The sequence below is a fragment of the Candoia aspera genome, chromosome 4 (assembly GCF_035149785.1).
Source record: "Candoia aspera isolate rCanAsp1 chromosome 4, rCanAsp1.hap2, whole genome shotgun sequence".
NCBI classification, from domain to species: domain Eukaryota; kingdom Metazoa; phylum Chordata; class Lepidosauria; order Squamata; family Boidae; genus Candoia; species Candoia aspera.
Window position 1 is genome coordinate 44,402,825 of NC_086156.1, and position 21,437 is coordinate 44,424,261.

Here is a 21,437-nt window from a genome sequence, read left to right on the forward strand (position 1 = left end):
GTATAGAGAAGGCAAGGAACAGCTCATGATCCAAAGCATACCACATCATCTGTCAAACATGGTGGAGGCAGTGTTATGGCATGGGCATGTATGGCTGCCAATGGAACCGGGTCACTGGTATTTATTGATGACCTGACTGATAAAAGCAGCAGGGTGAATTCTGAAGTGTATAGGGCTATACTTTCTGCTCAGATTCAGCCAAATGCTGCCAAACTGATAGGATGCAGCTTCATATTGCAGATGGATAATGACCCAAAACATACAGCAAAAGCTACCCAAGAGTTTCTCAAGGCAAAGAAGTGGGATGTTCTTCAATGGCCAAGTCAGTCACCTGATCTCAACCCAATAGAGCATGCTTTTCACTTACTGAGGACAAGACTGAAGGCAGAAAGACCCACAAATAGGCAGCAGCTGAAGACAGCTACAGTAAAGGCCTGGCAAAGCATCTCGAGGGAGGAAACTCAGCATTTGGTCATGTCCATGGGTTCCAGACTTCAGGCAGTCATTGACTGCAAAGGATTTTTATCCAGGTATTAAAGGCGATCCTTAGGATTGTAATGATGTTGGTTTGTTCCATTACTTATGAGCCACCAACGATGGGTGTGTGTGTATGCCACTGGCTGAATGCCCCACTTTGTCAAACCCCTTGAATGACAGGTGAAAGTCCTGACTTCACTCCCATCTGGGTGTGTTTCCTTTCAACTTCAATGTGGTGGTGTACAGAGGCCAAATGCCAAAACAGTTATCCTTGTTCCAATATTTCTGGTCCTGACTGTAAATACCTCTGCCTAGTGTTTTATAGTGTAAAATATTTTCAGGAGAGCCTGAAAAAAAAAAATAGGGGTGAGATAGTTTTCTTCTAGATGACAAAACTGTCCTTGCCACAAGGCAATTTTTATTCACCACAAATATCCAGGTGTGCGTCGATCTTAATTCTGCCTTAAGCTTAAGAAATCTAGGTGCAATCATTCTTATTCTGATGCCTCATTGAATGTCAAATTCTGTTTCTTTTTAAATGGTAAAAGTGGTCAACGTCTACCTTAGATAAACTTTTGCTTTAAATTTTCAAGGGACTAGAACTTTTTTAAAAGCAAGAATCATATTAAAGGACATCAAGATTATCATCTTTTACAGGTTATGGCAGTGTTTCTCAACCTTGGCAGCTTTCAGATGGGTGGACTCCAAGTCCCAGAATTCCCCAGACTGGCTGGCTGGAGAATTCTGGGAGTTGAAGTCCACGCATCTAAAAGCAGCCAAGGTTGAGAAACACTGGGTTTTGGTATGTCAGATGTTAGAAAATAGATCTCTGTTTCAGATTAACATTTTCACACCTACTGAAAAAATTAAAAGAATGTACTATGACAGACATAATTTATACGTAGAATAAACAAAGGATAGCTTTGCTCCAGGAACATTTGTTGTCCCCCTTCAGGTCACATAATGTTAACAATTCTATTTATATAGCCAGGTTCCAGTAAGTCAGCTTCTACTTTTGCTTTACTCCTCATTAAATCTGCATCTTTACATATTTGCAACAGGAAACCAATGCAGAAAGCCTATTTTAATCATCGCTGTCACTCCCAGATTCACTCAACTGCAAGTCATTTCCTGTTGTTAAAAAAGAGAGAAAATTATCTTAATTCCCAATTAAGTTCTACATCCATGAATTGTGAAATGTTAGATATCAAAGACACTGAGAACAAAAATAGGTAGCAATTCTGTAAGACCATTAAAGCGTTTACTCCAAGTGGATTAGTTTCTGGTATGTATATTTAAGACTGCAGTTCTATTATTCCTCTGTTACCCAGCGTTCTTTGGCATGATCCATTAGAAGCCCAAGTGTTGCGATGATCTCCTGTGCAAAGCAGGAGCTCATAGCTCTTTCTTCTTTAATAGTTTTGTGTTCAACTAGGGTTTAGTTTTTTTATTTGCTCCATCACAGACTTGATCCAGTAACGGGACTTTGAGCAAACATGAACTGAAGCAACTGCATGCACTGCTGGCATCAGTTTCTTTAGACTAAACCTGGATCAGTCTTATACTGGACCAACAACAGCTGCCCTAAGTTGTGAGGCCACGGTGAATGATGCAAGTCAGTGCTATCTATAGAAAGAACTATGACGTAAAAATTTAAGTGCATAAAGTGAAAAAATGAAGCATGTCCTGGGAAAAGGAAAACAAGTGTTTCCAATAGAATATATATATAGCTCGGGGTTGAACTGTGCCCCTTGTTATCTGCGATCTCATATCCACAATCGATGATAGGAACTAAGCCTTGGTATACATGTAAACATTTCCTATGTGCAAAAAGATGCAAAAGTTTTTACATGTTACTTTACATATGGCAAAATAGCAGGCAGGCTTTTGTGCATGTGTAAAATATATTTTTGTAAAGATTATGTCATCTATGTAAGGTGCCTATACTACTTCCTCCTCCTCACAGTTGCAACCTGATTGTGAGGCTCGAAATAGTTTCCTTGTGGCAGCCTGGCATTTATCTCCTTTCAAATGACTTCCCTGGCTGATGATGGAAGTTGCTCTTCTTGCACCATGTGGCTGATGCTGGCTTTTCCACCACCCGCAGCTTTTTCAGGATCTCTGTGGAACAGCCTCTTAAATGTGCCATCGGATGCTCATCCTGTCCATGTATAATTTGTGACTTACTCTGATTTCCGCAAGTGGTGTGTGGGAAGCGCTAATATCCAGCAGCATGACAGAAATTAACGGAAGCAACCTGCAGGCAGCATCAGCATCTTGTGGGGCTTCTGAATGCTAGTGCTGCTTGCAGACTATTCCCACAGTAAGTGGGAGGCCAGTTGCCCCAAGGGACTGTTGTGACTGAGCTGATCCAATGAGATGCATTTCAATTGGGCCTGAAAGAGGAGCGAATACCGGTCGCTACACAGACAACACCTCAGGGAGGAGTAGGTCAACCACAGGCGCTGGCACTTAACCCTCAATTCCCATAGATGAAAAACCTTGTTATTCCAGTTTTGGTAGGAATAATGAGGACAGCCTGTCCTTGGAGCAGTCTTCCTTGACCTGATATCCTCATGATATCTTGGTCTATAGTTCTCACAATTCCCAGCCTGCACTTAAGTTGTATGACAGGTACTTAGCGAAGAGAAGAAACTTACTGAGAGTATTCATGAGCTGATTGTTGCCTTGTGCCCTGCCAGTACCATTGGCAACCACGTTCCTGTTGTTACACTGCTGAGAAGGGGAGGGATGTGCAGCTTCCCCACCATCACTGCTGGAGGTTTCATCATCACTCCCAGAGGAACTCTCGGAATCAGATGAACTGCTGCCGCTACTGCTACTCATCTGCTCAATAATCTCAACCTCAGCCCTTAGCTCTAGAGTAAAAACAGGAGGGTCAATTATTTATCTATTCATTAAAAAGTATAAGCTGCTTTTTCTCAAGAAACCCAAGGTCATCAACACAGCACTTGTCCCTGCAACTCTGGTTCTCTGTGTGGCTGGTTTTGCTGAGAGTAACTGGCTCAAAGTCACTCAGTGAGCTCCTAGGGCTGAGATTCTGATTTTAACTTAACTACAATGCCCCACTGGCTCTCAATTATTTAGCATACCCCAGACAGCCCATGGTTTTAAAAGATGTAACAGTCTTAATTAAATTAAATTAAATTAAATTAGATTTGCTTTTAGCCATGTTCTCACTTTTATAGTGAAAAACTAATATAATTGTGAAGGGCTGGCTGGTGATGGTTATAAGCTGTGCTCTTGCTACTGGAAAAGTATTTTGAAGGAAGCTTGCAGGGGGAAGTGATGGATTTTCCTCCCATCTCAGACAGTAGGTAGGCTATAATGAGTTTTCTACCTCTCTTAATATCATCCAGTTGAGGCTCTGGGGAAGGATTGTCTTTCAGTGGGGAAGTTTTAGGTCCAGCTGCAGGCTTTGTTGGAGTTCTGAACTGGGTGGAAGAAGATTGTGCAGCCCGAGCAGACTGCTGTTCTATCCGGGCTTGGATTTTACTGCTGCCTTCAGCTCTGAGAGGAAAATTAAAAACAGACAACAAACACAATCTGTAATCTGCTGATTCCATAGCTTATCATACCTCATTGTATTTTCAGCCAAATTGCTTAATTATTTTAAGAAAAAAACAACAACCCTCCCACTGCTTTCAGTGGCAGGGAACTCATCAATGCCAACTCCAGTCTAATCCTGGGCCCTCCCTTTCAGACAAAGAACCTTTATATCTAGTATATCCAGGAAGGTTGTCCCTGCCCAACTCCTGCCTGCTCCAAAACTGTCAATTTTGTTGGCTACTCTGCCAATTACAATTAAAATACTAGTGGTGGTGAATTTATGTCTGTGGAGATTTCTTTAGGTGTAATTGGGTCCTCTCATGCAAATGTCTGTCCCTTCATATTGCTTTTACTTTCTGGCCATGGAGAGGTGCTCTTCCAATTCTAATCCTTCTTGCGTAGTTGAGGAAATTAGGATTGGTACAGTGTCTAATTTCTATTCTCTCATTTTCCCTGATCTTACCAAATCTGAAATCAGAATTCTGTAAATAAGTAATACTAATATACCATTTATGGAATTGCTAAATTTCCAATTCTTTCAATTGGAGAATGAAAATTAAGCACCAGCTAAACTTTCCCAGGGACGCAGGTGCGCTGTGGGTTAAACCGCTGAGCAGCTGAGCTTGCCGATTGGAAGGTCGGCGGTTCGAATCCACGTGACGGGGTGAGCTCCCGTTGCCAGTCCCAGCTCCTGCCAACCTAGCAGTTCGAAAACATGCCAATGGGAGTAGATTAATAGGTACTGCTTCGGCGGGCAGGTAACGGCGTTCCGTTTAGTCATGCCAGCCACATGACCACGGAAGTGTCTACGGACAAACGCCGGCTCTTCGGCTTTGAGACGGAGATGAGCACCGCCCCCTAGAATCGGACACGACTGGACTTAATGTCAAGGGAAACCTTTACCTTTACTTAAACTTTCCCAAGGATTAATTTTTACAAGTTGAAAATAATTTTCAATTTTCATCCCTCTGGTAATCTTACCAATGATTGATAAGATCAGTGATGCTTCAAGTTCTAATACTGAGGGAAAGCATATCGGATAGGCTTAGAATAGCCATATCACTTAAGAGTGGAGGTTCTAGACCAGCCTTTCTCAATCTTTTGACCCTGGAGGAACCTTGGAAATATTTTTCAGGCCTCAGGGAACCCCTGCACATTCAGGCTCAAATATAGGCCAGAAGTTACAAAATTATTATATTTGTTTCATGTGTAGGCCTGTATATATGCATTAACAGTGTTCTTAAATTGAAAATAAAGAATGAAACTTACCTCTTTAATGTGAAGTTGCCCAAATTTGAAATAATTTTAAAAATAAATTGTGATTTCCCAGGGAACCCCTAGTGACCTCTCGCAGAACCCTGGTTGAAAAACCCTTTTCTAGACTCAGTACTAGTCTAGTCTTATTCCTATCATTCTAATATTTAATGTTTATTATTGTTTATAATCATTATTTTATCTGGCAAGATAAAAGCATGTGATAGAAAAAATAGTTTATTCCAGAAGGAATTATACTATGTGCTAGTTCATATTGGCTTCAGATGTTTGTGTCTATTTTACCTTGTCTTTTTAACTTGAATGCTGCTGCTTAGCTTTTCAAGCACATATTCCCCAGTATCATGGTTGATAATAAGCACACAGTCTTTTTGGTAAGGCCTTTTGTTTCCTTTGAATACAGTCATTGGAGGTGTAGAACCCTGATGTCCAAGGAAAATAAAGAATATATTTAAATCTAAACAAATACTTATGCTCAGGCCAAGAAAATCAGATGTAATAAATATCATATTCAATGTCTCAAATCCAACCCAGCAGATTATACTTTAATAGGTCTTAACATTTTCAGTTCTATGATGGTCATTGTTATATTTATGGATGCAAGGAAGAAATCACCATATTTACTCTGGCAAAATTATTACAGGTATAGAACCTGATATTTACAAAAAAAAAAGATTTATTCACTTGCTCATTTTCCAATAAATATTGTTTGCATACCATGCCTACTACATTCTATATAGGACAAATATGCTATTATTCGTGTAAAAGAAGGAAGAAACATCTGATATCAGAAATGACAATGCTCATAAACCAGTAGACATGTTTTTGCTACAACAGATTAGTATGCCTAACTTTGCTAATATAAATACTTCATATTAAATATTCTCCTTTGTGCAGATAGCTGATGCAATAAAGTATCTTCTTATTTTATAGTTTGGAATACCTCAGAGTTCATAAAGAAATCAAACAGAAAGTTTAGTTATGCCTAAATATTTGGAACAAACATATCGTCGATATTATTTATATCCAATATCAGTATGTGTAAATACGTCTTACAAAATTTAATACAGTTCTAGAGAATTTGGAAATATTACTTTATGGTTCCTCGAACTGAGTTTCGAGCACATTTGGAGTTTATATAGAGCCAAAGTAATATCAGGCAATGAAAGTAGCAGTCCAATGTTTTAAATCTAATATCTATATAGAAAGAATTGCCATAGAGAGAAAGATACAGACAAACTTGCATCAGGCTGGTTATCACAGCTGTGCATGCTCTGAAATATGAGTCTTCAAAGTGCTACAGACCACATAAGCACACATGCTCATCAAAACAGGCACATCTTTATACAGGTTCCACACAAGCCTGAAAAAAGACAGTGCTGTAAAGACCCATTATGTTAATGATTTGATTCACTAAAGCAGCAGCATCTTTCTACAAGGTTGCCTGGAAATCTGATGTGCATATTTTAATGAACAGTAAAATGCTATGTTTGTACTCAGACCAAAGCTTTTCTTCTGAATCATTCTGAAAGTAAGCACAGCATACTCCACACACTGTTGTCAAAAAATTGTGATCTCCTCTTAAACAAGCCTTAGTTCTTAATTGTTTTTATGAAGTGTATCATGTTCTCCTTGGCTACATATGAAAAGTTCAGAGCAAAGCTCATAAGCTTGAAATAGAAGAGAATTCTGCAATGTAAGAAATGGTAAACTTACAGGAATATGTGGTAATGTAATTGTGACTTCATCTCCTTTACCAACTTGAAGCTCCCCCTCACAAGATGTATCTATAGATGCTGGTTTAAAATCATCTAGAAGAGACAATAACTAGCATTATACATCAGATTTTAAAGGATGTTTAATTAGTATCCACTTAGAACCTATCTTACTCCCACTTTAATGTTATTTTATTCTTTTAATTGGCATTTAAATAATTTTGGAGGGCAACTTACTAGAGTGGATGTATAGGTAAGAATTAAATGGAGTTCCACATCAATAATTTTCTTAGATCTTTCTTTGTTGCCAAAGAAAGCTAAGCAGTAGCACTCTTTGGCAGATGATATAGCCTACTTCATTTTTTAAAGCTATTGTTTACTATTAAAGAAATAAAAATCAAAAGCCTTTTGATTTCTTTGGCCCACCATTTTTTTTAAGTTCCATCTATAAGGTTAGTTTTTCTTTAAAAGAAAGTGGCAACCTTACAAATAAGCGGCCAACAGTTCCACCGTTTCTCTGAAAATTATTTCTACTAGACACTCCCTACCTTATTTGGGAGCACAGAAAGTTGTTAAGAATGTGCTAAAGACTGATTCTACCTATGAAACAAAAGGGTTTTATTATAGTCCTTGTCTCTTCAACAACTCCAAGGGTGATTACCAATGTAGGCCTGGCCTATTCCTGTTCTCTTAATAGTAGTTTGATCTAATACAATCAACACTGTAGAATAAGAATCATCACTCCCTAATATATGCAGTCTACTATTAGCAGCCAAGGGTAAAAAAGACTGGCAACTCTGGATGCACATTTTGCATTGGCAGCAGCTACCAAAGGCACAATTCTTTTCTGGTGCTCCAAATGGACATTAATCAAACAATGTCAAACAAGCAGATGAAGGCCGTTAGGTTTTTACATCAAGGATGCAGAAAAATAATATGCCCAAATGGAATCTGCCATAGAATAAAATACAAGAGAGATTGCCAACTTCTTAAATTGGTCCCTGTAACAATTTGATTAGTAGCAATTACTGTACATTCAACTGTACAACATAAACAGTGTTACCTGCTAACTTCTGCATCTTGGATTTCAGAGAAGCAGCCTAAGACTAGCCATTTCTGTGAGCACATCCACCCTTAGGAATAGAGGAGCCAACTTTTTAATTAGCCATACTCCTGTGCTGTTAAAAGTATTTATAATTCTTAACTGCATTTCTATTTTGCCTTTTCTCTGGGAGCTCAAGACAGCATACATGGGGGTACGGAAGAGCTGAGTTAGAGGGTTTTTTTCTCTTTTTTTGCCATACTGGAGCTTGTGGGCAGCTTTTTTTTTTTAACTGGTTTTGCTTTTACTTCATTTTTCTGGGTGCAAGCAAACCCTTGCTCAGTGTATGCTAGAGAAGGAACAGAAGCAAAGTAAAGACCCTCTGGAATTAAATTTACTACCATGCAGGCTTTTTAAGCAGGATTATGGAAATGGTTTGCTAATGCTTTCTTCCTAGTCAGTTTCAAAATCTCCATGAAATTTCTATAAGCAGCCTTCATGGGATTTTTAGCTCACTCAGCCTCTGGCCTCAAGCAAGACCCCTACCCATCACTGCCTGGAAGCTCTACATTGCAATCTACCACCATGGTTGTTTGTTGTTTATTCGTTTAGTCGCTTCCGACTCTTCGTGACTTCATGGACCAGCCCACGCCAGAGTTGTCGGTCGTCAACACCCCCAGCTCCCCCAGGGACGAGTCCGTCACCTCTAGAATATCATCCATCCACCTTGCCCTTGGTCGGCCCCTCTTCCTTTTGCCCTCCACTCTCCCTAGCATCAGCATCTTCTCCAGGGTGTCCTGTCTTCTCATTATGTGGCCAAAGTATTTCAGTTTTGCCTTTAATATCGTTCCTTCAAGTGAGCAGTCTGGCTTTATTTCCTGGAGGATGGACTGGTTTGATCTTCTTGCAGTCCAAGGCACTCTCAGAATTTTCCTCCAACACCACAGTTCCAAAGCATCTATCTTCCTTCTCTCAGCCTTCCTTATGGTCCAGCTCTCGCAGCCATATGTTACTACGGAGAACACCATTGCTTTAACTATGCGGACCTTTGTTGTCAGTACAACCATGGTTAGAGCTACTGTAAAAAATGTATGGTTGCAAAAATGACTCTATGCTAGCTTTTAACAGAAATAGAAGAAATTGAGCCTTAACCGCAGGGTGGCTTTGCTCCATAAGAACATTTCTTTAATGCAAATGGCTATATGTACCAACACGTAATTAAACCACAGAAGTTGGTGAGAGAGGATTAGCAATATTTTTTTTCCTTTATGCATGGAATGGCAGTTGAAAGGATTCTTGTGGCTATAGAAGTTTTGGCAATTCAGGAGGTGGGACATAGTAGGAGGCTCACTTTTTGGATCTCTTCTATTGGTCATCTGTGGGGAGGACTGATTGGCTCATGGTATTCCCTGCTAGTTTTCACCTTTTTAACTCAGCAGCTTCCTCATCCTAAACTTCAAATTGATTGGTGAGGGATTGGAAAATGAAACTGAAAATTGCTTAAGACCTAATTCCTGTTCTGCCGGGAAACTGAGCAAATGAATTTTTCCTCATCACTTCTTTGTGAGCAAAAACTTAACCAGCTAAATGTCCAGAAGTGACACTCTTTACCAAATGGGCCAGTAAGGATAAACTAGGGCTAGATTTGCCTAAATGCTAATCCATAACTAACAACCATAGTTAATTGAATTAACCTAACTGCATAACACTAAACTGTCAACTAACCACATCAGCTAGATTCATACAACACACTAAACCTGGGTGAATAAAAGCCGCTGCTGTATTCACATCATGTATTTGCCAAGAATGTTTTGAATGGATTTTTTTTTTGTAAATAAGTATGCTTTGCCCAAATCAACCATATTATGATTTAAGACAGTGGCCTCATTCCCACAAGATAAGAACACAATTGGCTCAGTTCCCACAATGCAGGGAACCACAAACTGTCCAACCCTATTAAGATTTTTTGTGGAGATTAGCCAATAAACCATTCTCTAGCCTAGATGATAGGGCAAATGAACCATATATCAGAAAGCAAGTTCAATTGGGCTTACTCCCACAGAAGTGTACGTATGCCTATACATTGACCTTCCCCAACATAGTGCTCTCCAATGGTACTGGACCCCAGCACTGCGACTACCGCTTGGCTGGGGATGATGGAGGTTCTAATCCAAACCTAAAGAGCGGACCAGGCTGGGGAAGGCTGCTCTACCCCCTTACCTGGGAGTAAGTCACACTGAACTCAGTGGAGCCTATTTTCGGCTAGGCGGGCATGGGGTTAGCGCGGGTAGGGCCCCCTTTTGAGACGAGGCCAGGCCAGCTTAACCGAGCCGGTGCTTTGGGGTCGCCGGGCTGGCCCATAAGCGCCGCCTCAGCCGGGCACTCACAGCGAATGGTGTGGAAGGAGGCTTTGGGGTGCCGCTCGAAGCTTTCGCCCAGCTGCAGCGGATGCTCGTCCTTGTCCAGCAGCGGGTTTGCCGCGCCGTTCATGGCTACCACGGCGCCCGCCGAGAACAACAAGAACACCCGCAGCCGCCCCGCCCCCCGCCTTCTCTTCCGGGCTCGGAGCGGCGTGCAACTGGGAAAACGCTCCGCGCCCGGGGAGTCGGTCGAGAGGGGTTGCGCGGATTGGCGATATTGCAGGGCGTCCTCGTGGGTGCGGGGCAGCGAGACCCAGGAGGCCTCTGAGGTGGAAGAGGGGGGCGTGGAAGGCGGGACCAGGAAGGTCTTACCGGTACAAAACAGGTAGGTAGGTGGGTGGCACCAGGGAGAGGAAAGCCTACCACGGCATGGCACTTCAGCATCTGGCCTGATCCGTAAACGGTCTTGAACTGATAGCAGCCCTCGGTACCGTGAGGTTTCACACAGGAATAATTGGATCTTTCTGCCGGACACACGCTCTCCCCCGGAGCTGAACGAGAATCGATTCCTTGGGATACTTTCTGTTGTGTTTTCTTGGAAAACAGGAATATAAAAAGTTGTGTTCATATTGAGATGCCGTCGGATTAATAGTTCTAGTTCACTGATTTTAAGCTAAGGAAAGGTGAAGGTTCGTGCCAGAGAACTCGACTCTTGGTGACTTTAGATTGGTCCCTGATTTTTTTTTCTTTTAGCAACAGGGTATTGCCCTTTTCAGGATGTTGGTAGCCTAGACTGGTGGTCTCCCTTTCCGGGACTAACCAAGAGGCCTCCCTTTGAAGGAATGCCTCTGCTTCCTTCTGAGCCCAGAATAAGCCAACCAAATGCAGTCGGATTAATACTGTAGTTCAGTGTTTCTCAACCTTGGCAACTTTCAGATGTGTGGACTTCAACATGGCTGGCTAGGGAATTCTGGGAATTAAAGTCCACACATCTGAAAGTTGCCAAGGTTGAGAAATTCTGGGAGTTGAAGTAACACAACTGAAAGTTACCAAGGTTGAGAAACACTGTCTTAGAGATATTTCTCCATAGTGTGCCATGATCAGGGACACCATCATTAAGGGATACTGTGGGACAGGGACGCTCATCAGGGGTACCTTAATTGTCTTTGCTCTGTAGTTTTTATCTGCGTACATTCCTTGAAACTTGAGATAAGGAGAAACACCAGGAATATCAAGGGGAGCCTTGATTACCGGACGGGTTTGTACCTCAGACGACTTTACCTTAGACCAGTGTTTCATGCTGGCTGGGGAATTCTGGGAGTTGAAGTCCACACATCTGAAAGTTGCCAAGGTTGAGAAACACTCCTGTAGTTCATCTAGCTCAGGATTGTCTAGATCAGTGTTTCTTAAAGTGTGGTCCTAGGAACCCTGGGGGTCCCCCAAGACCCTCTTAGGTGTCTGCAAAATCAAAATTATTTGCCAGCCATGTTGAAAAATAATACAATATTAAAATCCCATCGAACAGTCGTGAAAAGTGGTAGCGGCAGCAAATGTGTCAATTTAAAATTTTAATACAGTAAATATAGGTAAATATAACCCATACAAACAAAAGCTGTTTTGGGGTCCTCTATAATTTTTAAAAGTGAGAAGGGGTCCTAAGAGAAAAAAGTTTAAGAAACACTGGTCTAGATCATTCTTCTGTAACCTCGCCCCTTAGATGAGTTGAAACCAGTTCTAGAATTCCCAGTAGTCACGATCAAACAGCCATCTGGGCTTTGATGGTGTATACTAAGCCATTGTTCCAGATTGTGATTAAGATGGAGAGTCCTGGCTCTAATAGGCTTGAAAACTACACTAAATCTGTATTTGTGTAACAGACTGAACCACAAACCAGCCAACAACATAGGTAGCATATTTGTTTGTTTGTTTGTTTCTATAGCTGCCCATCTCAGCAAGTGACTCTGAGCAGCTTACAATAATAAAAACTATAAAACAATTAAAACAATTTCAATTAAAACAATTAAAACACAAAATAAATACACATGGCCACCAAGTAAGCAGTGCATGGATGTTAATATAACCAAGAAACAGGACCATTCACACACTCGGGGTCCCAGGCCCAGGCACATAACCAGGTCTTCTAGGCCTTACGAAAGGCCAACAGGGTCACAGACATCCTGATCTCTGTAGGGAGAATATTCCAGAGGGCAGACACTACAGCAGAGAAGGCACGCCTTCTAGTCCCGGCCAACCTACATTCCTCGGCTGACAGGACCCGCAGCATGCCCATCCTGCTGGACTGGATTGGACAGGTAGAAACAACAGGGAGAAGATGGTCCCTTAGGTAACCCTCTCCCAAGCCATGAGGGGCTTTAAGGGTGACAACCAGCACCTTGAATTGCACCCGGAAGCACACCGGCAACCAAAGTAGCTCATGTAGCAGCTGTGTTACATGCATCGAATATCTGACTCCATTTATTACCCGTGCAGCCACATTCTGCGCCAGTTGAAGCTTCCGAATGCTCTTCAATAATTATATCAATCTAGCCCCTATTGTTAGCATATGGTTCAGTAATGCATGTTGTACAAATCCAGCCTAAGCTGGTATGGCTTTCTGTGCTGTTTGGACCTACTCATTGGCTTGCTGTATATACCACATGGTTTATTGAGGGAAGAGTAAATGAATGAATGAATGAACTTAATTATGGTTTTGGGGCAATCAGTATTGAATAATACGTTAGTGTATGGTATACACTCAACCTACAAATGAATTGTGGAATGAATTAAGTGCTGTGGCTGGGTGTGCACATCAAGCTAAACTGAAACTTGTTTGGCTTAAGGTATCATGAGAATCCAGTTAATGTTTTCTAATCTACCTTGGTCAGAAGTCAGTGATGAGGTAGCTAGGTAACATTATTTCTCTTTGTGACCTGTAAGTGCATACAAAGCATGCTTTTTGGTCTATAAATTTATTAAAGTGTGCTTTTAAAAGGTAAAAATAAGGAAAATGATATATTACAAAGATATCTTTATCATTTGGTAGCACACCCAGAGAAAATTGCAAAACGGTAATCTTTTCTTTATTGTATTTTTGCATCTAGTTCTTGCGTGATATGTGATATGGGTAATTATTTAATTAAGGAATAATGCAGCTCTGAATCTGCTATGTCCCGAAATTAAGATGAATGAATCCAAAGCTCTGCAAAGTAACTCATCTATTGCTCATACTGATGAAGTAATTGCTTGTGAAGATGGGTCTTTCCAAAAAACAGGGCAGAAGACAAGAATTCTAAGTCCTGAAGAAGCAAAACAATTGGCCCTAAATCAGGTCTTAATATCTGACTTCAAGCAGCAGAAACTTGAGAAAGAAGCACAAAAGAACTGGGATCTATTCTACAAAAGGAACAGCACCAATTTTTTCAAGGACAGACACTGGACAACTAGAGAGTTTGAAGAATTAAAAGCCTGCCATAAAGTGAGTTTCATATTCTCTGGCACCAGAGGGCAATAAAGAACTACCATAGAAAAATCTCTGAATTGGAAGCCTCTAATTGATCTTTATTTTATCTTGTTTTATAATACTTATATATGAATGCCATAAACTTCAGGCTAGGCTGATGCAATATACTTCTTTTGCAGTTTTCCTGATAAGACTTGATGTGACAATTGTTAACATATATTAATGTCAGTCAGTTACTTGGTATGCAGAGGCCTTGATTCCACAAAGGAGCTTTTACTTCATATGGATTGTACATATTTCAAGCTTTACTCAGTTATACCTTTGGAAAAACAACAGTCCAGAGAATTATAAAGCAAAATGATACAACTTAATTTAAAAATACTTGGTTTATGTCAGACAGTAGTAGTGACCTTATATTACATGTTTGTATCATCTCCAATATAAGACTGTAAAAATAGTTATATTCCTACAATGGTGGAGAATAATTCTTTTCCTATCAAGACAGCTACTATACTGTATTTTAGGAAAAGTCTTTTAATACTGTAATTGGAAATCCATAGCTGGGGTCCTCATAGAGCATTAATCTGGAACGCTGACAATTCTGTTATTATCAGATCAAAAAGTCTATAATCTTTGGATGGGGAACTACTATGCTTATTTATGTATGTATCTATGTATGTATGTATGTATTTATTTATTTTCTATCCTGCCTTTATTATTTTTATAAATAACTCAAGGCAGCAAACATACCAAATACTCCTTCCTCCTCCTATTTTTTTCAGGATATTCTTGTCCTAACAACCAGGAAACACACTGAGACAATGAACTGGTCTCTAATATTTATTACTAGTACTTAACAAGAATCCTAACAAACTGAAGAAGCGTGGGAAAAACCCAGACATATAACCCCCAAGGGTTAAGGCGGTCCCGATCTGTGTCTCTTTGGCTGAACAGTTCCTCAGTGCTACGCATGCGCTTGACAGTCTGGATGGGAGCCCCCTGCTCGCCATCCTTACTCATGACAATTCTATCCTGAATTTCTAAAGCAGGGTTGGGAAGCGATCAGCTCTCCAGCTGTTGACAAATTGCAACTCCCAGCATCCTCACCACTTGCCATACAAAGGGGATAGTTGGGACATGTGGCCCGGTAACCTCTGGAGGGCTACATGTTCTTCATACCTGCAACAATGGATATCATTATTATAAATACATAGTGAGTGAATTATGGTTGCACCACTCAGAAAAGTTGCAATTTTATCTCCCCCCTCAGTCAATTTGATTGAGGTTGACTCATTTTCCCAGTGATGAATCTGGTTCCAGTCCCCAAAAGATGAGCGGTGTTGTACTATATGAAACCAGTATCCATTCATTTTGTAAGTGGAGTTCCTGGACTGTGTTCTTAGCATTTTGTCACTCTCAGGAACAGTAAAGATCAGTAATTGGTAAATGTGGGTCTGTATTCAGAGTGACAAGGCAAAGGGTTAGATAGATTCCAGGCAATTTTGTCCAGCTTGTTGATAAAGAAAGTAACTTTCATAATTCAACTGTACAGTAACTCATTTTCATATAAAATACAAAAGTATCTTGAATTCTGTTTTACATCTTTAATTTCAAGAAACTATATTTGGCAGATCTTACACTTCTAATTTACTTAGATGATTCCATCTGTTGTATATTTTAAAATGTAACACCTGTATATATTGTATGGCTGAAATCACAGTGGGTGTTGTTTTTAGTTGTTTTTCAATGAAGGTTTTCTTGCTTTTTCATAAAACCAACACTAAAATGGGAGTATAATGAAATCTCCTTTTATTGTTGGTCATTAATTTGGGAGTACATCTTTGTGATGATTGCATTCTGTGTTATGTAAGGTCCAATAAATGGAGGTTTTGCTGTAATAAATAAAATAAATAAAAAGCCACTGTTCTTAGTCCAAAGATTAGTTTATTTTGTTTGAAAGGATGAAACAATTGTAATTATTATTTTCTCCCCTCTTCAGTTTGAAGATCAAAATTTGACAATTCTTGAAGCAGGCTGTGGTGTTGGGAACTGTTTATTTCCACTTCTAGAAGAAGATTTGAATATCTTTGCTTATGCTTGTGATTTCTCTCCCCGAGCAGTAGAATATGTAAAGGTTGGTGGAATATTTGTCTTTTTTTCTTGCATTAAATGAGTACATAAATTTGAAATATTGGAAAATAAGGCAAGCTTCTTTAAAAAGAAATGAAGAAAAAACAAAGATGGCATCAAGTCTTGATATTACTGTGTTGGTTTAGGTCCAGCTTAATCATACTAGACTTGCTGAAATTAATGAGAGTTAGGTAATCATAACTGACTGAAGTCCTGTTGTCTTTAATGTCTACGACTCAATATGTCAGAGTCTGTATTTGGGTCATTTAGGAACTAATAGGTTTCCATTTGAACTACCTGTTTATTTACCCGTTTGCTTAATTTGACTCAGCAGTTCCTTAATTTATGTTAGCCTGGAATTTGAGTGTTGTGCTTAGTGGTTAAATATTACACAGATTATGGAACAGAACCTCTAAATTAATTAATTATTTTAGAAATTTGTAAGGCTACCCAACACTAAATGACTCTGGGTTGCTACAGTAAAAACAATAATATAATACAACAAAAAACCACACCCAAATGCTGGAAGAAAAAAAAAATGTATGTGTATATCTATATAATTTTATATACAATATTAATAATAATCAGGTCTCCTTTTCCTGTTCTATACTGAGGTGAACAGAGAGGAAAACGTATTTGCTTTTGCTAAGTTGAAACGTTTCTTCTGCATGTACTTAAGGGAACGTCATTCAGCAGAACTCCTGAACCATTAAATCAGAAACAGGATTTCTACTGAACGGCCTTTTTTACACCAAGGGCAAATTATAGCAGTTTTATTTTTCCGTTAAACATCCCTACCAATTGAATAAAAAATATATGTTCATGAAAAATAGGTTCTCGTAGATGGTTAGTAGTTACCCATTACAGATAATATTGTATTTTAGAGGCTTCACATGGTGACTATGGCTATAAGAGCATGGCAGAGGCATTTGTGTTCCAGAATAATTTCAGCAACGTTAAGATACGTTGACTTTACCTCTCAGAACTCTCCAGCCAGGGAATTCTGGGAGTTGAAGTCCACACATCTTAACATTGCTGAGATTGAAAAACACTGATCTAAAGAATACCAGCTTGGGAAAGGCTGCAATTCATATTTATTGTCTGCCTTTCTGTTTTGGTTGCCCTCAGTTCAGCACTGAGTGAGATTATAATTAGGTACTGTATTGTAATACCTTCAAAATATCCACTGTATAAACCAGTGTTTTTCAAACTTGGCAACTTTAAAATGTGTGGACTTCAACTCCCAGAATTCCCTAGCCAGCTATGCTAGTTGGGGAATTCTGGGAGTTGAAGTCCACACATCTTAAAGTTGCCAAGTTTGAAAAACACTGGTCTAAATCTTTAGTTCATTGGGGAGTTTTATGGTAAGAGTATAACCAGCTGTAATAGTAACCAAGTAAATAATGAAAAAGATTGCCTCTAATATTCTGTGTTTCATGGTTTACTATGCTAGCTTCAGGTTTCAGAATGTACGCTTAAATAAGCTTGTACTATACGCTTGCAAATGTTTCTTGTTTAAAGAAAACATATTCACTTCACAGCAAAATCCTCTATATGATGCCAAAAGATGCAAAGTATTCCAGTGTGACCTGACCAAAGATGATCTTTTGGAAAATATACCAGTAGAGTCAGTGGATGTGGTGATGTTAATATTTGTACTTTCTGCCATTCATCCTGAGAAGATGCATTTAGTTTTGCACAATATTTATAAGGTAAGCCAGCATGGCTACAATTACAACATGTTTTTGCCTTGAGAATGTATTTCTGCTTTGAAAAGTTGTGTTACAGCATGTAATTTTTGAGCTAGTTCACATAATACATTTTATATGTCAGCAGCCCTTGTATGATTGGACTTGCAGCAACTTCCAAAGCAATGGCAGGTCAAAGAAAATCATAAAGGAAAGTATGGAAGTTGCTGGGTCTGCCCAGATCACATACATTGTTTGTGTATTTATCTGTGGGGCCTAGAGAAAGCTGTAAATGGTCTAAACTAAAATCAATGTTGTATCAGGATTTGAAAAAATAAAATTTGATAAACAGGTAATTCATACTGGTATTCCTCACTTAATGACCACAGTTGGGACTGACAACTCCATTGCTAAGTGATGCGGTCATTAAGTGAGACATCATGTGACCACAACTTGCGGTTTTACTGCCAGCTTCTGCCTTGACTTTGCTTGCCGGAAGCCAGCTGCGAAGCTTGCAAATGGCAATCATATGATCATGGGATGCTGCAACAGTTGAGGGCTGGATGTAAACTTCAAACTATTTCAGTGCTGTCGTAACTTCAAACGGTTGCTAAACAGTGGGCCACACTTTGTGAGATAGTTTGTCCATCCTGTAGCATATAGGAAGTGAATTAATTCCCAGGAACGTGACTGTGAATCTCTTAAATGCAAAATAAGGTCACTGTTCTCAGGTTCAAGCAAATAATGGGAACTAATTCAAGCTGTGAAATGTGTTTCATGAAAATTGTGAAATGTATTTTTCTAGTATATTTATAATTTATTTGAATGATATTTTGAATAAAGGTCAACCCAAGTGTCTTTAAAACTGAAATTATATTAAATCTGTTTAACAGGCTGAGCCAAAGTGATACAAAATGTTCCACTTTTGTTGTTATGTATTTTTGTGCATTAACTCCAGCGTAATTAATACGTTTCATATTTTTCTTGTCAGGTATTAAAACCAGGCAAATATGTCCTATTCAGAGATTATGGCCTTCATGACCATGCAATGCTGAGGTTTAAATCTGCTTGCAAGCTTGGAGAAAACTTCTACGTACGACAAGATGGAACCAGGTCATACTTTTTTTCTGATGGTGAGTTCTTGTATAAGATACTATACAATATCAATATCAATAAGGGAGGCAACCCAACCAACATTGAAAAACAGAAAAAGTTTACAAAAACAAGTTTGTCAGAACAAATGTACAACTTTTATAGTTCTTTACTATCTAGAAATAATATCCAGATGTTTGGACTGAAAGGTTTTCTACAGTACAAACATACTGATGAAGAAAAGCACTTGTTCAAAAATTGAGGAAGCTAGACATGCGTAAACATCAAAACTGCAATCGGCAACTTCAAAATCTGAATGTTACTTTACAGCAGTTAACATTCATTTTGATATTGTACGTTATTCTTTTGCTAATAATGTAAGTTTGTGTTTAACTCCAAATCTAATAATATTAGCCGCTACAAAGTATAAACTTAAGGAAACTTAAGAGCTTTAGTCCAGCGTCTTGTTACCGTGGCCAAACAGGTGCATATGGAGCCACAAGCAGGACGTGAGAATATCAGCCTGCTCCCACTTCTTTTCAGGAAAATGAAAACATTACTGGCTCTGACCGTCAGATGGTGACAGGGGGTAAAGAATGTGAATGCAGCCTCATATAATCCACTGGAGAGGTTTCTATTTTATAACTAGCCCCAAAGGAATTTGACGCTTGCCCACATTTCAGGTAAGGGCTTCTATTGAGATACCTTCTAAGCTGAGCCCTGCTGCCCCAGATGATCTCCAAGTTTCCTTGAAAAGTACTTCACACACACACACACACACACACACACACTGTAATGATACTTAGAATGGGTTATTTCAAAAGATGTATCTTAAATGTGCTCATAACTGTCTTATCAGTCACATACTTAGCAGCTTTCCTGGGCAAATGGAAGGAAAAACTGACTTTGGATATTGCATTGTTTTCTGCATTATCTGTTTTTTAAACAATCAAAAGCTTTTACAGGTTTGGGTTTGAGAAGAATGTCCTGCCTATTTAGGATTTCTGTCATTTCTTCTTTGTAGTTTAACATAAGCTTCATAAAGGTGTTCTTTCCCTCCTTTTTTATAGAGTTTTTGGCAGAACTTTTCCTGTCTGTGGGATATGAGGAAATGGTCAATGAATATGTGTTTCGAGAAACTCTGAACAAGAAAGAAAACTTAAGTGTGCCAAGAGTTTTTCTCCAAAGCAAATTTCGAAAGCCTCAGAAATGAGTTTTTGCTGATAAGCTGCTGGACAGTTGAAGTTACTTTCTGATGTTACTCTGTTTAAACCAAATTTTACATCCATGAAAATAAGCCTAGCACTTGCCTGGTCCTCCCCTTTTGATACAGCCCTGAAGAGAGCAGAAGATTCTGCTTCTATTTTAGGTATAATCGCATAATTTCTGGATTAAACTGCCATATCCTGATTTTACACAATAAGTTATAAAAGGAAGCAAAACTTTCAAGTTTATCAGCCAGGATCACAAAGCCTTTAATTGCATAGACATTCTTTCTTGGCAAGACTTTAGAATGCTCCTTGTCAGGCAAAGTCCTGCAATGTGGCTAGCCTTATATACAGGATAAGCAGTGCCTGGGTTCATACAACAGCAATGTTGACACAGCATAGTGAACCACTAGCTAGCTAACTACATCTTAGCCGAACGTGATGGGCATACCTAGTCAGTATGGTTAATTTATGGTTCTGTTTGATCTGTAAACCCCCAAAATTAGCTTGAGTAAATCATGGTTTTGTTAACCCTGGATAGATTTTTTTTAGATTTTTTTTTTTTATCCTGCCTTTATTATTTTTATAAATAACTCAAGGCAGGGAACATACCTAACACTCCTTCCTCCTCCTGTTTTCCCCACAACAACAACCCTGTGAAGTGAGTTGGGCTGAGAGAGAGTGACTGGCCTAGCCAGCTGGCTTTCATGCCTAAGGCGGGACTAGAACTCACGGTCTTCTGGTTTCTAGTATTGTGCCTTATCCATAGTTGTATAAATACAGCCATGTCACTAAGCCCATAGTTTAGTTTGTTGATTATGAGCCCACCCTTTGTGGGTTGTAAATGTTAAATTGTGGTTTAATATGTTGTGCAATCCCAGCTAATTGTGGTTCACTTAATTTGTGGTTAAATGAACTATAGCTTACCATAATGTATGAACCTAGGTAATATGAGATAGGCACCTTGGATACCAGAATTATGACATCCTTGAAAGATAGCTATATGCACACATATACTTTGCTGATACACTTTGGCATACTCTGCTGCTGGACAAAATATTATAGAGGTAGTCATTAATATTGATTTGGTCCACGCAACACATTAGACTAAGCTAAATGTGGTAGACTAGTGTTTGTTTTAGTGTGTCCTTTCAACGTGAAATTGGGAGAAAATTTGTTAAATGAGGATGAGAAAAAGATGGCTACTCCTGTTCTAATGAGAGCAGGCTTCAGTCTCTTCAATTTTCTGGCAGTAGTAACAGGAAGTTGACAGGCTATGTTGCTCAAATATGCCATTGATGCTGGTGTTACAACTTCTTGCACCCAGTGCAATGAGCCAAAATTATGTCCTCCTGCACTGGGTTACATTTTTTTTAATGGCACAAAGGCTGGGCTCTCTTACTGCACTAAATAATGTTTGCTT

General features: G+C 39.4%; 2 protein-coding genes across 2 annotated transcripts; one reads left to right on the forward strand and one right to left on the reverse strand.

Annotated features, from left to right (window-relative positions):
- Nucleotides 1-424: 424 nt before the first annotated feature.
- On the reverse strand, nt 425-10,614 carry EAF1 (ELL associated factor 1). Its single transcript, XM_063303966.1, has 6 exons — nt 10,464-10,614; nt 7,036-7,130; nt 5,605-5,741; nt 3,839-4,008; nt 3,138-3,356; nt 425-1,608 (listed from the first exon to the last, which is right to left on the reverse strand). The coding sequence occupies exons 1-6, from the start codon at nt 10,564-10,566 to the stop codon at nt 1,562-1,564; spliced, it is 771 nt and encodes a 256-aa protein (XP_063160036.1). The 5' UTR covers nt 10,567-10,614; the 3' UTR covers nt 425-1,561.
- A 47-nt stretch (nt 10,615-10,661) lies between these two features.
- On the forward strand, nt 10,662-20,508 carry METTL6 (methyltransferase 6, tRNA N3-cytidine). The gene is made up of 6 exons (XM_063303965.1): nt 10,662-10,821; nt 13,538-13,911; nt 15,896-16,030; nt 17,568-17,738; nt 18,706-18,847; nt 19,877-20,508. The coding sequence occupies exons 2-6, from the start codon at nt 13,618-13,620 to the stop codon at nt 20,017-20,019; spliced, it is 885 nt and encodes a 294-aa protein (XP_063160035.1). The 5' UTR covers nt 10,662-10,821; nt 13,538-13,617; the 3' UTR covers nt 20,020-20,508.
- The last annotated feature ends 929 nt before the right edge of the window (nt 20,509-21,437 follow it).

What these genes read in the sequence shown, in the direction of transcription:
- EAF1 (XM_063303966.1), bottom strand. Translation starts at nt 10,566, where the DNA reads ATGAACGGCGCGGCAAACCCGCTGCTGGACAAGGACGAGCATCCGCTG. An exon ending in TTACATTACCACATATTCCT is followed by an intron (nt 5,742 to 7,035) that starts GTAAGTTTACCA and finishes CTTGGACATCAG; the next exon opens with GGTTCTACACCTCCAATGAC. An exon ending in TCAGCTCATGAATACTCTCA is followed by an intron (nt 1,609 to 3,137) that starts GTAAGTTTCTTC and finishes TTTTAACAACAG; the next exon opens with GAAATGACTTGCAGTTGAGT.
- METTL6 (XM_063303965.1), top strand. Translation starts at nt 13,618, where the DNA reads ATGAATGAATCCAAAGCTCTGCAAAGTAACTCATCTATTGCTCATACT. An exon ending in AATTAAAAGCCTGCCATAAA is followed by an intron (nt 13,912 to 15,895) that starts GTGAGTTTCATA and finishes TCCCCTCTTCAG; the next exon opens with TTTGAAGATCAAAATTTGAC. An exon ending in GAGCAGTAGAATATGTAAAG is followed by an intron (nt 16,031 to 17,567) that starts GTTGGTGGAATA and finishes TTCACTTCACAG; the next exon opens with CAAAATCCTCTATATGATGC.